Genomic DNA, 17,823 nt, shown 5'->3' with positions numbered 1-17,823 from the left:
AAGAAATGTAAACGTGTACAGAAAATGTGATGCCCTACTGAAGGCAAAAAGTGTGAGTGTAAAGTAAAGACAAGACAAGTGTAATTGTGTAAAGACATCATAATGTTTCAAAGTGTGTAAAGACAAAAAGGGTAACTGTAATGGAAGAAGTGTAACTTTAAAGATAAGATGCAGTTGTGTAAAATCAAGAAGTGTGTAACTGAGAGACACGCAGTGTAACTGTGCAAAGACAAGAAGTGTAGCTGATTCGTTTTGTCAGGCACAAGGTCTGGATTTGGTTTCGTCAAACCACACAGATTACACAGGGTTTCATCACATACTGGAGTAGAGTGGGTGGAGTGCAAAGACCTCAACCAGGCAGCCTGAACTTTCACAGGTCACTTTGTGGCATGTTGCTTTTAACCCTTGGAAAGCCTTGCGTATACACATGCACATCACACTCCCTCCTCTGCCTGTGTCAGCTGTAAAATGTAAAGTAACACCCCAAGATTTGCATGGGCATGGTAAGGCTACACTCTTTGTAGGTAATGAGCCAGATAAAAATGTGGTCATTGGGATTCAGAGGCGGGCTTATTATGTTTCATGTCGGGAGACTCACGGGCTTGAAAGTGCACGGTGCTTGGAAATGGAAAGGTGCTTAGATCATGCCTTGAACTGTAGACTTAAAGACACTGGACACTATTGGTAATTGTCAAAGACCAGTATTTTCACTTGTTGTATCTCAACATATACATAAAATAACCAACCTGTGAAAATTTGAGCTCAATCGGTCGTCGAAGTTGCGAGATAATAATGAAAGAAAAAACATCCTTGTCACACAAAGTTGTGTGCTTTCAATGCTTGATTTCGAGACCTCAAATTCTAAACTTGAGGTCTCGAAATCAAATTCGTGGAAAATTACTTCTTTCTCGAAAACTACGTCACTTCAGAGGGAGCCGTTTCTCACAATGTTTTATACTGTCAACAGCTCCCCATTACTTGTTACCAAGTGATGTTTTATGCCAATAATTATTTTGAGTAATTACCAATAGTGTCCACTGCCTTAAAGGCAGAGCTGTCAACTCTACTGATACTGAAGAGAGAAGATAAACCAATCTTTCCATGTTCTGATGAACAAATTTGAGAATGTCCTTGATAATTTAAACTGTTTCCCTATTATTAAATGCAACTCTAAACATCTCCCCGATTTTTGTACAGAATCTCGATGATTGCAAGATGCAAATGTTGGCCAGTTCTGGACCTGGTATTGTCCTTTACTCTGTACAAGAACACTAACAAAACATTTTTTGTTCCTAATTTCAAATTAAATGAGCTCTGAAATTCTTGTCAACGAGAACCTGACTAGTCTTCCCTTCCAGTCCCAGTTCTGGTACATTATTTTAAATGAAAGAAAAACCAACATTATTCAATATTATCTTACATATTTTCACATGATATGGGAGTGGTAAATAATTTCTGCTTAGCAAAATAAATAAAAATGACACCAATTGAAATAAGTACACAATAACATAATTTTGTAACTTTTTTTCTGGTAAGAACAACTGTTTTACATTGGGCAAATTTGTCTGCTGTCAAAGCATCTCCATGATTGATATTACACCAACTCCATGACACACACTTTAATGCCAGCCCTTCCCAACTGTCGTGTGTATTTAGAATGCAGTAGTCAGCTTCTGTGGGTCGTGACTCCTAGACTAGATGTGAAGTGAACTTCAAAGTAGACATGATGTGTGAACTAAAACCTGGGTGTTGTCATAGACAGGTAGTCTACAGTGTCAATAGTTCATGTACAGTATGTAGGGCAGGCAGGCTGGCTGTGTCAAGGTGGAACAGAATCCTGCCAGGACAGTTTCCCATATGCAGTAATTGAACACTTTTGTTTGGAAACACTCATGCACTTGGGAAAAAATTCCAAGCCAGGCAAGAGAGACAATTGAGTTGAGACAAAAAATAAAGACGGACTCCATGTACATCATGGGATACGTATACAAATGTACATGTATACTATACATGTACAAACATTGTCAGGGCCAAATTTCATAAAGCTGTTTAGAGCAGATAATACTGCTTGACAAATTTCTTTGCTAATCAAAAATGGAGTGGGGCATCAGTCACAACAATGTAAGCTTAGTGTTATTCTGGCTGGTAACCTGTTTTGTTAAGCCATACTTTTTTTGCTTAGCAAATTTTTGGTGCTTACAGGAATTATGAAATTTGGCCCTGGCCTCGTAATAACACTTGGCCCCTACAATAGTTGCTCCGTGGGGCGGTGTGCTTTTTCTGTGGTGCCCTCTGCAAGGTTCCAATACAAACTTGCATTTCCCCATTGAAGTTCCCCTTACCAGAGGCAAATTGCTGTGCTCATTCAAGAGTGAAGTTCAAAACCTAATCTGGGGCTGTACTTGAGAATGATAAACTGTTTTTTAAAATGTAGCATGGGTATTATAGTCAGTTTTAAGATTATGGAAGAAGAAATTAAATGTTTGTTGAGGTCCTTTTCTTTTGAATTTATAATAATATATTAGTCAGATGAACACTCTAATAATAAATAAATCTTCATATCCCGATCAAGGTCCTCCTTCCCCAGGATTTTGAGAAACTGGGGGGGGGGGGGGGGCATTCTTGACCCAAATCTTTTCAACCTTGGCCAAAGCATACTGAATTGATATGAGGTCCTCGGAGTAGTGTTTACTAGATCTTTATTTTGGGTTTGAAAAGCTCGTACTGCACAAAACAATCTTGGTTTTTCAGATTTTGTGTGAATTTGATCTTAAATCCAAATCAACCTGCAGTTCATGCATATCCGCCCGACATCGGCTTGCTTGTCCATGGGGAGAAACCAGTCGCAAAGTATTTCTGAATTCACACTCATCACTCTGAGCATGCTCTCAGGGTAAATTCGTTCTGAGAAATCTAACAATGTCTCAGACCCGACCTCTGAAAAGTGCCTGTGGATTTCAACCTACTTTAAGTCATACAATTTTCACTTGGACTCTGCATGCTTTTGACTCCAAACTTGGTTTTAGGTCAAGTACAAGCCTGAGTGCCCCCCCCCCTCCAACCATTAATTTGATAGCAGCACAGCTGTTGGTCATCAACTCCAAGCCAAATCAGACAGACTTTTCCCCCTCCAAACAAAATAAATAACCTCCAAAATTGGCTGCACTTGATCGCTAGATCACCACTTTTCCGATTTAATAAGTATTTGTTAAAATCTGTGACCCACCCACAGGGTATTTTTACAAATGACAGGGGGCCTTTTTTTTAGGGGGTTAATATCTTAGCGGACTGGATGAAGCCGAGGGGGGGGGGCCTATTGTTAGCAGCCATAAATAGTTAGAAATGGGGTCGGGTGAAGGTCAAAGCCCTCTGATTCCGAACAAATGGATCGGATAATCCTGACTTTTTGAAAGTTATTGTGGTGGTTTTCTTTTTTAAATGGCTGAAATGGGTATTTTGATTGCTCTGTCCGGCCTAGTTTTACATTCAATAAAACAAAATTACAAATAAGTTGTTGTATACCAGGGACCATAAATTACCTGGCAGTAAGCCACAGACACTGACCAGCTTAAAGTGAAGTTGTTTTCCCTTTAGAGTGGCAGACTGAGTTTAAAATACAGCTACAATTTTAGTCTTAATCCACTGTTGTGTATGTGTGTAAAATTGAACTACAATTGTATTTTGTTTTTGCAAAGTTCATCATAAGTGTTTAGAGCTGTTGGTTGGAAACAAATATCCCTTGTCCTTTTAAGTAACACTTTCTCCTCCTTGATAATTTTGGCCGGAAACTTTTAAAAATTCAAATTAAAAAAAGAAAATCAGCTTTTCCTACTGTAACATAACATTAACCCAAACCACCAAACCCACCAAAATCCAACTGCATGATTCTGTTGGACTGAGGCCCATTATTTGGCTACTGGTATACCCTCCAATAGTTTGTAATGTTGGTATTTTTGTTTTGTTTTCTTGCAGAATTCTATACAGAACCAACCTTGTGCTATGGCCCTGTATAAATATGAAGCGCAAGAGCATGGGTGAGTTCACCTGTTACAGCGTACTTCTTTTTTATCAACATAATATACAAAAACGACTTTTATATTATTATAAGGGGCGTTGCAAAAGTTGGGCACGTCCCAAGTGCGAAAGAATGTTGCTGTCTGTAAGCATTTAATAATAATAAAAATAGTACTCTTACATGAGATCAGAGTGCTAAAATACAATGTACACCTGTAACAACAAACTTCTGCAATATTAAACAAACACAGATGAAGAATCTGTGATTGAATTGGAAAGCACAATCTGAGATTTGTTTCATGCAGAAACGTTTCTCAGACTGAAATGTTTCAAATCCCTCTCTCTTTCTTAAACCACATTTTTATAGCCATTTATTTTTCAAGAAGTTGCCAAAGGTATAAACCCTTTAAGCGTCCTCTTATTAGCAGTTTATCAGAATTGTTAGGGGAAAAAGAAATAGATATGTCAATAAAACAGCGGCACTTGCTATAAAGAGTAATGGATCAACTGTTTCAAAAAATGATTTGCTCTTTTCAGTTCAATGTTTTTTTTTTCCTTTTCTAGATAAATTTTTTTGGGGCCATGACATGAATCCCTATTCAAAATGAATGAAGATGTATTATGTACTATACATGTAGATGTTACAGCTTCATTGGTCATCACGTTTTTGAGAAAAAGAATGAACAAATCACAGAAGAATGTTTTTATGGAGAGCCAGGACATGCTTAAGTAATATTTGTCCCTATGAGGCGAAAATTATTTTATTGGAATTATTTGACTAATTTTTCAAATATAACAGCACCACACCATGTCTACCATCATTATTTTTAAACACTTTTGTGTTCTGTGTTGTACAAAAAGTACCCAAACCCTTTAGGCAGGTTACCGCAATTGTTTGGTAAAAGTTAAATAGAGCCATCAATGAATAAGCTCCACATGCTATTGATATCAAGAGTAATGCTACAAATATTCACAAAAAACATGTGCTCAAGTCGTTTACACTTTGTATTTATACTTTGACATTATTCTGTTCCAGGGACCTGTCTTTCAACAAGTCTGACATCATCCTACTCCACAAGCGGATTGATGATAACTGGTACCAAGGGGTAGTCATGAGTACCGCAGAGCAGTTACTCATGGGTAACGCAGAGCAGATTGGATTCTTCCCGGCCAGCTATGTACAGGTGCTAACCCCACTGCCTCCTGACCCACCTCAGTGCAAGGCCCTCTATGACTTTGAGGTCAACGAGAGAGAGGAGAAGGACTGCCTTACATTTACTAAGGTGATTCTCAACTACCCTTAGCCTTCGTAAATTAAGGGAATCAGTGTGTTGTGAAGAGGTTTTAAACTAGTGGTTTAAACCCGACAAGGCCTGGTTCTTGAAAATTTGGCTTGTTTGGTTAAAATACAAAGTAGTGAATAAGGTTATGGCGTCAACATGCATATTCCTTATGCTAGTTCTGGGGCCACACATAGGCTAACTATGTTTAAACGCTTCTGGTAGTGGTTATATCATCCGTTTAAACACCCCCACGTGATGTCCTCTCAACCACTCGAAATGGAGAAACTGTCCTAGGTATCTATAAATAATATTTGATATTGTTATATTTCAGGGCTTCAATTTGGGGAACAAATCTACAATGGTTGATTTAAGCAGCTTACACCCCCCTTTCAGACAGGTGTGCCAGAGTTGCGGCGAACCAAATAGGTTAGGAGCCACTCTAGGTTGACCCAAATAGATTTTGGTTTCAGACAGGCGAACTTAACATACATTGACTCGATCTTATGACAAGATCAATGTCTGAAATCAAGGCGCTCCAGAGTCGTTTAGAACGTCTGCAACAATCGATCTTTCAACTTCTAGCGCGTACAGTCGCTCTTAACTGTTTCAGACGTCAAACTCAGAATTTTGTGTGGCGCGACTCCGGAGTGCCTGTCTGAATTAGGGTTGTTTATATCTGAGGAAGTTGAGAAAGTTAGAGGAATGGTCTAAAAATATGCCCGACGAACAGAGATAATAATATTTAAGGGCCGTGATCTATCTACTATGCGCTACATAAGAACAAACTATTATGTTTTAATACTGCAGTATAAATGGAGTTTTTTTCCCTAGCGGTTTCTGCCTGTTCACACATACTCATATGATGGGAGACTAGAGATCATTGTAATGGTTATGATAACAGTTCATTGGCGCTATGGAAATACATCCCAGCTGGTCTAGATTCATCCTCGTCCTCCCCCCGCATCTTCCTGTCAGTGTCAGACACAAGCTTACCAATGATTCCCATCCTCATGATATGTTGTGGCCTTGCCATTCGGACGCCATCTGGCTCCCATGAAAGATGGGAATCAGCGGGGTTGACTGGTGCCCATGACGGGGAAGACCAGGGGCCTTCTCTTTTCAGTCCGTCACGCTTGGCCTGCTTTGGACCGGAACATCCAACCACATTTTTTTACGATGATATGGACTTGAAGTAACAGCAGTTAATCTAATAAATAAATGATTGGACGATTTTGAAAATACCTCGTATTCCAACACTCCATAATGTTGATGCCAGCGTCACATCATTATCTTCAGGCCTGGTAAATCGTTCTTAGATATTAGGTTTGCCATAACACCAAGTGTGTATCTACTTGCTGGGTAGACTTGTTTTTTTTTATAGGTTCTCTAACGTTCTTGTCAGAGCATGGCAGTTTCTCCTCAATAGTATACACCAATCCAGCACCGCGCTCCATTTGCTGCGGTGTCTTCAGTGCCTACACTATGCATAAAAAGACAACGCAGTTGTTAATTTTTCAATAGAGGGCCCTACCAATTTTGTTTGTCGGATTGATCTGTAGGGCACATCTTCATGTATGAGGGCAAAATTTGGTGGAACTTGTAATTAAATTTCATAACTTCAGGCCTTGAACTTCGCCTTGGAAGGGGCACAAAAAACAACAATTTTCTCTTGTAAGGGGGGCACTTCCAAATTTGGATTGGAACTTTGCAAAGGGCACCACAGCAAAACCATTAGGCACAACAGCATTTACTGTCCCTGTGGGTAATTTGAAACGTGGAATTTCCTCTTGCGAATTAAAAAATGAGACTTTTTTTGACCTTTAATTTAGGGGTCAATGAGAGTGCCCTTGTTGTGAACTTAGCATAGAAACACATGAACCTACAAACATACACTAATTCATTATCCTTGCACTGCAAAACACAGTGCTTTGTTTCGGACGCTTCTTGCGCTCAACCAGGTTCTTCGTTGAGTTAATTACAAGTCAATATTTCATGGCCTGTCGAACCTTGTCACACTTGTTTAATTTTGAGAGTCCTTTAGGGACTGCGGCTTGTAATGTGATTACCATTTGTAATGCAGTTAATGTAGTTTTCAACTGCCACAACTAACTTTGCACGCTATGTGCACTTACATGTAAATTATGGACCATCAAGGCTGGGGTAGTGTACCGTTTTGTGGTTACATGTTCATGTACCGCTCGTAATTTATGTTCCATGTGAGTGGATTGGGGTACATTTTTATTGAAAGAGTTATGAGCGGAAATAATCTAATTTTCTTTGTGACGGACAAAAGAATACCGCCCAGTCTGTTTTCTATATATGTAACTTTGTAAGTGCATGTGATAACCATTCATTGAAATTTGCAGACGCTTGTGAAGTGCATACATTGAAGCCCCATAAGGAAAGTTCATGTTTCCTAAATAACTGACGGAGCCTAAGCCAATTAGCCTAAGCCGTGGAAAAAAAAACTGTCCTGCACTCTGAATTCCAAATGTGTATAAAAAAATCTACCTATAGATGGTCAGAGTTGCAACATAAACATAATAGATCTCTTGCTTTGACGTCACACTCAGCTACTGTCTGTCAAATTGCATGTAAAGATAAGGTGTGCGTTGCCTGAATCCACACTGCACAGGGAATCCTCCTCACAAAATGGCACTACCAAGACTCATCATGGGTGATGACGTCTTTTGATGTCAACACAATGTCACGGCTCAATGTCACGGCTCTGCTTACCGCTGAGGTTCGTGCTTACCATCATTATTCTCAAGTGCCAAATTTCTGCACTAGCTGTGTAAGAGACGAATGCTTAGTAACATGGAGGTACGCGCACCAGACAAAAAATCCCTGCTAATCCATGACATAAGCTTGATGTAAGTGGAATTCCCTGCTTCCGCAAGCTTTGATTCTGTGCTAACGGTCAGCAGAGCAATAAAATTGTACCCTGGTTAATAGCAGAAACCTTTGTAGGCTGGTTTCACCATGCTCCGATGCCAATAGACAATAGGAAATATATTAATTATTTATTCAGTGAACCAGTTATTGCAATTCATTACACACGGCTCTACTTGATGAATTAAGGCGATTGGGTTAGTGATAGCGTAGTGGTGTCTTTCCTCAACATACATGTCTTGGACCCTGGTTCAAATTCCATGCATTGGGTATTCAGTCCCTGCTTGATTGCTTGGCTTTCCCCCTGGAATAGTTCTCTGGGGTTTTCCTCCTGCATCTAAAACTGAAACTTCTTTCCTTGTGTTCTTCTCCATGGGGTCTTGGCTAGTATAGTGATAAAGTTTGTTTTTCTACTAGTCCTTGGCTTCACAACCAGAATTATCAAGATGCAAAAAAATGAATTTTTAAATAATGAACTAAAATTACAGCGACATTTAACTTTCTTTGATTCTTTTTTTGTTTTCCTAAGGATGAGGTGCTGAATGTGATCCGACGCGTGGATGAGAACTGGGTGGAGGGCAAGAAAGGAGACAAGATTGGCATCTTTCCTCTCTCTTTTGTCGAGGTAAATTAAACCCTTAAATATTACTGTCTATTTCTGGAGACAACCTACCCATACCTCATTATGACTCAGTATTGGCATCATCTATCTATCTACTGTATGCACCTACAGGAGAGAATATAATCTTTATCAGATTTGACTTGAGTCTGATATGAGCCCGCAACCTCAAAAAAGGTGTCAACAATCGTACACAAGTGGATATACCAGACTGTACAGATTTGACTAGTAGCTCAGTTGGTACATCTACAGCACTGGCATATATTAATCTGGGAGTCATACATGTAGGTTAAAATCCCACTCTCGTAAATTTTACTTCGTTGAACCCCAAATTATTTGTAATTTACCCAGTCAGCTTTCCTTGTAGTTTTTTACTTGTTTTAGAAATAAAATAAAAAAGTTAACATTTTACCAAGATTTTCATTCAAACCTCAGTTCACAAAGACAACATAGTCAACACAGTACAAGGTTTTGCTTTGATAGCCAGACACTATCCCTTTCTTTAAATATTCATGATAAGCGTCTGTACGCATGCATGTTTTTTGAACGATGTCCTAATTATTTTTATGGTAAGATCAAAAACCCAGACTGTAGGCCCTACAGTTTTGACTACCAGTACAAAAAAAACTACATAAAATTTATCTTTACACCAATTTTATATTCAGTATTTTTTCTTGTTATTGCAATGTTCATCCAAGGCCACAGCGATAGCATGCAGGTTTTTATATTATTTACCTTTCATTGTGGACTCTTTTGTTCCGAGTCGCTGCACTTCTCGTCTCTTATGTACTTTGTTTTGATGGTCCATTTAATACGAAAAAGCCAAGTATAGATCAAAAGAAGTGTACACAGCCGAACAATCAACGAAAGGACAAGTTTATGATCGGGTTTTGTGCGGAGACGATAAAATGTTTGGATAGTGGTTGGCATTGTTACTGAGTAGTAACACCTGGGTGTCTTGCTCTACGGTTTTTATTTTGGGGTTCAAGGAAAGCAGCAGTATTGGAAAGACAGGCTGTAGTGGGAGCGGTACGCGTGATTCCAGCAGGGTACAATTTGAGGAGGAGACCATGGGCAAATGCCTAGAGCTAGCAGTTTGTAAATTGTCGGGATAACTTCATGAAAAGCTCCCCTGAAGCACCAGGTTTTCTGTAAGGGTGTTGGTACTTTTTGTATGACACAAAACACAAATGTTCACAGATTTACACTATGGTTAGAAAGCTTCCCTTAAAGACACTGGACACTATTGGTAACTGTCAAAGACTAGCCTTCACAGTTGGTGTATCTCAACATATGCATAAAATAACAAACCTGTGAAAATTTGAGCTCAATTGGTCATCGAACTTGCGAGATAATAATGAAAGAAAAAAACACCCTTGTCACACGAAGTTGTGTGCATTTAGATGGTTGATTTCGAGACCTCAAGTTCTAAACCTGAGGTCTCGAAATCAAATTCGTGGAAAATTACTTCTTTCTCGAAAAACTATGGCAATTCAGAGGGAGCTGTTTCTCACAGTGTTTTATACCATCAACCTCTCCCCAATACTCATCATCAAGAAAGGTTTTATGCTAATAAATATTTTGAGTAATTACCAATAGTGTCCACTGCCTTTAAAATATAACTTGCTGAGGTGCTGTAGTTTTTGAGAAATGAGTAATAATAATTTATAATAATTTTTTGAATTTATATTGCGCTCTCTCCAGGACCAGCCTGTTTGAGAGCGCATAACAAAAACACAATTCCAGTAAGAAAATTAAAATAATTAAAGTTAAGCCATCCGAAAGCAATAAAATGCATAAATTAGAGCAAAAATCCATGACAAGTTATAGCAAATAATAATAATCAGTAAAAATTACATCAAACATACAAAACAGACTGAAAATACCATACAGAAGCAAATTATACTTAGAACATAAAAACAATTTCACAAACAAAGTCTGTCAGCGAGAAGTATGTACAATAGAAATTGCGACTCCCCTGAAAACATTGCTCTGTGATTTGTCAATGCCTGCATGCATTCGTCGTCGGCAGTGTGCCGATGGCTGCCCAGTGGAATGTTTAAAATTATTAATTTGGTGTGTTTCTCCCAGAACAATCAATTAGATACAAAAGGTTTTTTGAAAAAATGGCAAAGGTTTGTATCAAGAACAAATGATGCAAAATATCTATTGGATCGCAAATTTGCAATCCACTTTTTTTAAATTTGCAAAGCAAATCATCCACAAATTGCATCACAAACTGCAATACTGGCAAAATCATTTGCTGCTTTAAAATTTAAATTAGTCAAAAAGCCGACAGACAGGTTAAGATACCTACTAGTCCTGCTGGCTAGTTTTTAAGAAAATTAAACCAGGTTTTCGCTTTTACATCCAGAAAATTATACTTGTAGAAAAAACCCTATAAAGTAGGGAAGTTAATTTTCACGCGAAGTACACCTTTTCTATTAAACTTCTCAGTGATTATAGGGACTCACGAAGCCTGTATTTCAATCAGTGAAACTTTTGTGGAATCAAGCCCCCCCCCCCCCCCCTTAAAAAAAAAGAGTTTAATATTGCACTTTCAGATCATGCCACAGACAACAAAGGGTGTTCTGTTAGCCAATAATTTCCACTTGATTGATTGCATCTGCTGTTGTATTTTGCAATGTTTTTTTTTTTTTTTTTTCCATTGATGTGGTTCACCTTCAGACGGGAGCGAACGTGACTTTTGCTCAGCCTGAGTGTCATTGTAAACATTGGATGATGTAAAAATGCGTGTTCCTGCACATGGACATGAGCCTCAGAGACAAAGGTCCTTGAGAAGGCGTGTTCCTGAACATGGACATGAGCCTCAGAGACAAAGGTCCTTGAAAGAGATCAAGAGGAGATCCCCCCCTACACACACAACCCCATTCATAAAATGATACAACTGAGTCATTGTCAATGTACACCGTCACTGGTTGTGAAGATCATTATCATCACACGACAATGCTTCTTGCTAAAGGCTACAATTTTTTTGTGAATGTTGGTTTAAAGGCAATGTGGACACTATTGGTAATTACTCAAAATAATTATTATCATAAAACCTTACTTGGTAACGAGTAATAAGGAGAGGTTGGTAGTATAAAACATTGTGAGAAACAGCTCCCTCTGAAGTGACGTGGTTTTCGAGAAAGAGGTAATTTTCCACGATTTGATTTAGAGACCTCAAGTTTAGAATTTGAGGTCTCGAAATCAAGCACTGCAAGCACACAACTTCGTGTGACAAGATTTTTTTTCTTTCATTAATATCTCGCAACTCCGACGACCAATTGAGCTCAAATTTTCACAGGTTTGTTATTTTATGCATATGTTGAGATACATTAAGTGAGAAGACTGTTCTTTGACAATTACCAATAGTGTCCACTGTCTTCAAATGGACTACCGGTATATAAGCCTTTGGTTTTTGGAACAGTGATTGGAACAGCGATTGTTTTGATCGTACGTAGTATGCACTACATAAATGTAGATGTTAACAATAAAACTAACATGTGAAAATTTCACTTCCAAAGGTTGCTTTGGAATTCCTGAGCGGTTATGTCCACTCTGGAAGAATAATTCCTAAAAGGAATAAACAATCTTCTCATATTCCAGAGTTGGGGGCATAAAAACTTGTATCTTTTTACATAAACTTATATCTTTTTACAGTCAAAGTGCAAAATGGTAAGAAATATATACCCTACCCAAATTACAGGCCACTGGTGAGGTAGTGGTCACAAAGGCCAGATTGATATTGAGAAATTACTTGCAGATTTCTGAGGTCAGAGGAAATTTCATTCCAGGAGTACAAACATGTTTTCCTAAACATTTAAAACTATTTAGCTTCTGACCATGAAGGTACATTATACTTAATTGCTAAACTGAATGTAAGAGCCGGTTCTACTTTGTCAATTCAACAAATGACCTTTCCAAAAGGTCATTGCTCATTTAAGAAATGAAATTGAATTTTCTGGTTGATTAAATTCAACTCCATTTTTACATATGTTTACAAGGACTTATGTAAGTGACCTCAGCCAGGGTGTGGACAGGTGTTGTCTAGATGCTAACTTCAACTCTTGTTGTCTGTAAACTAACTTGTGTGATCTACTAACTTTGTGTTAAAGATGCTATGTCAGATTTTTGGCCCCAAACATTAAAAAATAGATTTTTTTGAGTGAATGGTATTTCAAAGAGTATCACCCGCTCTAAAGGACTTTTTCAAGCAATGGCTCAAATGAAAGCTTGTAACTTTCTCGACCCCCATCAAAATACATGTACCTATTGAATTTTAAATCAAAATTTTGGGGTCAAATCGGCCAAAAATCTGACATAGCATCTTTAACCAGGCAGGGCAGGACTCAGATCTTCCACAGACAAAGTTCTTCTTACAATTTCTTCAAGTTCCAAATCCCTCGGTGTTAGGTCTTTTTTAATAGCTGGCACCTTTACTTTGGAACACTATTTCCACCAACATCAGGAACTAAAACCAACATAAATGTTTATATAAATAAAGTAATTGACATTGAAACACAATTAAAGCTTGCGACAAGGGATGCCTTTCTTTTTGTTAGAAACCCCATTTGCCAATCACGCACAAATTTGTGTGATGATAACATAGGTTCAATGATCGCATGAACATCAGTTGAGCAAAATTCTTTGTTGTTTACAAGTAAGAGAGAAAATAGAATTAGCTGTTGCAAACTACTTACCAACCAAATATACAAAAAAGTAACAAATATACAGTTAAAATATAAAAGTTAAATATACAAAAGTTAATGGACTGTCATTTCGACCCTAGCAGAGTCCTTCTCAAAGGCTAAATGTCTCATTTGAAGGCTAAATGTTTACAAGTAACCGGAAATAATAAGAAAGCCAACATTATTTTCAATATTTGATTTTCCGTTTTTTTTTTTTCACCCAACAGCTGAATGGTACAGCCAAGAATCTAGTGGATGCCCATGCAGGCATTGATAGAAGCTCTGGACCATCCCATCAGTCACAGGGGAGTGGAGATGCAAGCAGCGGTAGCCCAGATCAAGCTGGTTCCTCAGGTCCAGAGGGTAGTAGGTAAGTGTCGGGCAGACAGCAAACTCCATTAGCCTGTCAGCCTTTTTTAGGTATGGAGGATGCTATAGTATTGCACTGTGTGGTTTGAGTGTCCTGCAGTAGATTTCATGAAATGCGAGGTTAATCTTGAGTTAGGATTAGCAACTCGTCCTTACTAAGGACAGGTTCAGTGCGTCCTAACGTCTATGGTTACGGAATTTAACTCGCCCTAAGTCCCAAGATTAATCCTAAAGATAGGAAGAGTCTCGTGAAATCTGCGACATGGTTCTGCCCACAAGGGTCGGTGCCGGAAACCCCGCCCGGGCACTCAGGATTCCCCAATCACCACTAGAAGAATTTCCTCTGTTCCGGGCCATGACACATTTTCTAAATTGTTAAACTACACTTGCAATTTCCTTTCAAAGATTTTCAACGAAATGTCAAAATGGGTATTTAACAGCAAATTTTTTATTTGAAGCCATTAATTTTTGAGCACTTCTTTGATTTGAATCTTTTTACATGATCTACCGTAACTGATCCATTTCACAATGGTTTCAAGGGAAACACCACTTAAAAAATCCTATGAACTCTGAGTGTCTACAGACAGATTTTCCAAAACCTAATAGTGTCACAGTGCTGTGTCCACCATACCTCAAAATGGCTTGTTGATAGGAAACTCAAAATATATTTGGTTTGCGGTAACACCATGTGTGTATCTACTCGCTAGGTAGAGTTTGTTCTGAAGAGAACATTCTACTCGCTTAGAATATAAAGCAAGATAGTTGTCTAAAGAACGAACTCTACCTGGCAAGTAGATACACACATGCTGTTACCGCAAACCAAATATATATTGATACCTCACCATGCAATGCCTCAAATCATAGATATGAACATCCTTGGGAAATGGGCCATGTGATTAATCACATAATTCTGGTTAAAAATAAATTGATAGGAATCAGATGTGTCATATGATTCATGATGTTTTTTCTCTTTTATATTATATTTGTTCATTGATGACTCACTGTTTTTGGATTTGCCAGGAATATTAACGGGGCCATTCCCTCCTCAAGCCTTGGTCCTTGGCCTTTGTCCCCATTCATAAAAACCTCAAAATGTGGGCATGCAATTTTATACTCTCAATATCTTACAACGCTTTGGTTTAATGTGGTTTGTTTTTTAGACAGCTTCGTTTATCACATGTAGATAACTGGGAGCTTCATTTGTTGTCAATTATTGGTGTTGTGTTGTAACCAGCAGAATCAGTTCCTTATTTGTTCAGCAGATGTTAAACTCTTTGTCAAATTTGGGAGACTGACATTGTAATATACATACAATAGCTCAGTTGGTAGAGCACTGGCTTGTAGGTCACAGGTTTTCAACCCTAGTTATTTTTCCTTTTTTTTTTTAAATTGATAACAAGACTTTGGACAGAAAGTTAAAAATTGTATGGCCATATATAATCATACAATAAACTTTTTTTAAAGATGGAAGTTTTTTTTCCAATGGCAATGTACCAATATCCATTTTCATGAAACTGTTTATTAGAAAATGAAGCTTAGCAAATTTGTCTGTAGCAGATTAACACTTACACAGAAAATGCTTGACTTGGAATGCTAGTTAAAAGTAACTTCTTTTCTCTGAAGAGCTATGCAAATTTGTGTAAGAATGTCACAAATGCAGATTGTCACTTTAAAGGGTCTATGTAACTTTTGTAGGACAAAAAACACAATGTCCTCAGATTTACACTAAAGTTACTCAGTTTGAAGATAATGACAGTAGAACGCTTCCCTGAACATACTACGTGCTGAGGTGCTGTAGCTTTTGGGATATAAGTAAAACAATGTAATGAACCGTCTCATGAGACAAAAATTATTTTAATCATTTACAAACAAATTGTCATGACATTGTTTTACTCATTTTTTAAAAACTACAGCACCTTAGTAAGTAAGATTTGAAGGGAAGCTTTACACTATCATTATCTTCAAACCCTGTAAGTTTAATGTAAATCTATGGACATTTTGAAAAAGTACCTGACTCTTTTAACTAAACAATTCTTATACGATGTTCATACTTCAGTAAAAACAAGGCCAAGAGACATTCTTTCCCGTACCTACTAAACAAGAATAAAGATGCCCCGCCCACAACCAGCACCACCACAGCTAGCACCAGCAACAGCAGCAGCAGCAATAATAACAGCAATAGGCATTCCATGGAGATCAGCTCACCCGTCCTGCTGCGTTCCAGTAACCCCACAGCAGCGAATCTCATCGATAGTAAAGCGCCGTCGTCGTCGTCTCAAGCTGCAGCTGGTCCTGCAGCAGTTTCTACGACTGGAGGTGCAGCGCCCACTGCGTCAACCACGACGGTGTCGGCCGGTGCATCGGGTGTCAACTACAGGAAGAAACCTGCACCATTGACTGGTATTTCGCAGGTATGTGCTTTCAACGCTTTGTTATGACTATGTGTCTACAGTGTTTATAATGTGCGATTGATCATTTTTGTGGGAATCGCGCAATATAAATCTCAAATTATTATTATTACTATTGTAATTTGGCAATCGACTTTACAATTTTTCAATGGAAATGCCCATTTGTAAAATCCAATGGCCTTGCCCTCTTGAAGATGAAATTCCTGGCCTGCGCTGTACAGTGTTGAATAATCAGTTACAAAAGTTTAATATCAATCTAGAACCATATACACATGTAGAATACCCAACCAAAAACAGAACTACAATTAATGAACTCCTGTTTCTGATTACAGTTGTTTTCTATTAATATTTGTTGGCAGTTTTATTGACTTCTTGTTTGACATCTTTAATCTATAAAGCACCTTGAGCATCTCTAAAGGTGGATTTTGGCACATTACAAATATTTTTTTTATTATTTCATCTTATCATTGCATGCAAAATAATTTGTTTGTTTGTGCCGAGTCGGGCTACGTTCCATATCCTTAGATCTCAAGGGTTTTTCTCAGGATTTTCGCTGTTCCCAAAAGCGCTGCAGATCTATCTTGAAATTAATCAATCTGCTATTTTCCTTTTATTAATGTAGAACCCAGCGATCACGTCTCGAGGTCCTAATTCACCCAGTCTAGCAGCGTCACCAACGGTCACCCCGGCCGGCAATGTGGAATTCAGATTTGGTGGTGAAGCGCCGGCCTCTCCCAAACCCAAAGTAGAAGTGTAAGTTCACAGATCCGCTGAGGCAACCTTTGGAATCCTGGGGGATTAAATGAAATGAATTTCATAAACATCCCTTGAATTTGTTTGTTTTGGGATTTAATTGGGGAATTTAGGCCTATAAGTTTTGTTTTCTTGTAATGCTTTTCATTTTGCTGTTAAGCGCTTTGAGGAATGTCAATTCATATTGCGCTATATAAATACTGTTTTATTATTATTGTTTAATATTATGCTAGAACACGGTCTGCTATGTTGTAGAACCAAATTGTTTAGTCTACAAGCTGTGTAAACCGTATGCTCCGCTGGTTGTCAGGCCTTGAAATTACATTTGCATTTTCCTCATAGGAGTGCCCCTTACTAAGTTTTGGTAGTCTTGGTTCAAGACTCTCCTGGATTTGTAACAAGAGAGCGCGCTATCACCCCCAACGCGCTATCAACCACGAATCGCTATCACAGGAGAGTCTTGGCACATTCGTTAAATCTCCCCTCAAAATCGGGGGGGAAACATAATGCGCGTGCGTAGGTTTCCCGCAGAGCCCGCCCCTTTTTGGGGGGGAGATTTTAACGAATGTGCCAAGACTCTCCTGTGATAGTGGTTCTCGAGTGATAGCGGTTCGTGGTTGATAGCGCGTTGGGGGTGATAGCGCGCCCTGTTGTGACAAATCCAGGAGAGTCTTGAACCAAGACTAGGTTTTGGTTGTGTTTCAAGATGCAGGCAAATTGCGGTTGTTTTTTAAAATCACTGCTCGCTAATTACATACAACACACCATAGTTCTCTGCGTGAACAACTCTT

The 17,823-nt window shown here is 38.5% G+C and overlaps 1 protein-coding gene across 4 annotated transcripts in view; it reads left to right on the top strand.

Annotated features, from left to right (window-relative positions):
* LOC139936263 (E3 ubiquitin-protein ligase SH3RF1-like) overlaps positions 1-17,823 on the top strand; it is a 46,296-nt gene that overhangs the window by 16,287 nt on the left and 12,186 nt on the right. For all 4 annotated transcript variants that reach the window (XR_011785926.1, XM_071931056.1, XM_071931055.1 and 1 more), the window contains exons 3-8: positions 3,973-4,034; positions 5,051-5,297; positions 8,719-8,814; positions 13,730-13,872; positions 15,928-16,282; positions 16,902-17,032. Coding sequence is in view for 3 of the 4 variants with exons in the window: in XM_071931056.1 (XP_071787157.1) it covers positions 3,973-4,034; positions 5,051-5,297; positions 8,719-8,814; positions 13,730-13,872; positions 15,928-16,282; positions 16,902-17,032 (1,034 nt within the window). In the remaining variant the exon portion in view is untranslated. The remainder of the gene's footprint in view (positions 1-3,972; positions 4,035-5,050; positions 5,298-8,718; positions 8,815-13,729; positions 13,873-15,927; positions 16,283-16,901; positions 17,033-17,823) is intronic.

This window comes from Asterias amurensis, chromosome 4 (assembly GCF_032118995.1).
Source record: "Asterias amurensis chromosome 4, ASM3211899v1".
NCBI lineage: Eukaryota > Metazoa > Echinodermata > Asteroidea > Forcipulatida > Asteriidae > Asterias > Asterias amurensis.
Note: the sequence above shows the minus strand (reverse complement) of the source record. Positions and strands in the feature narration are given on the sequence as shown.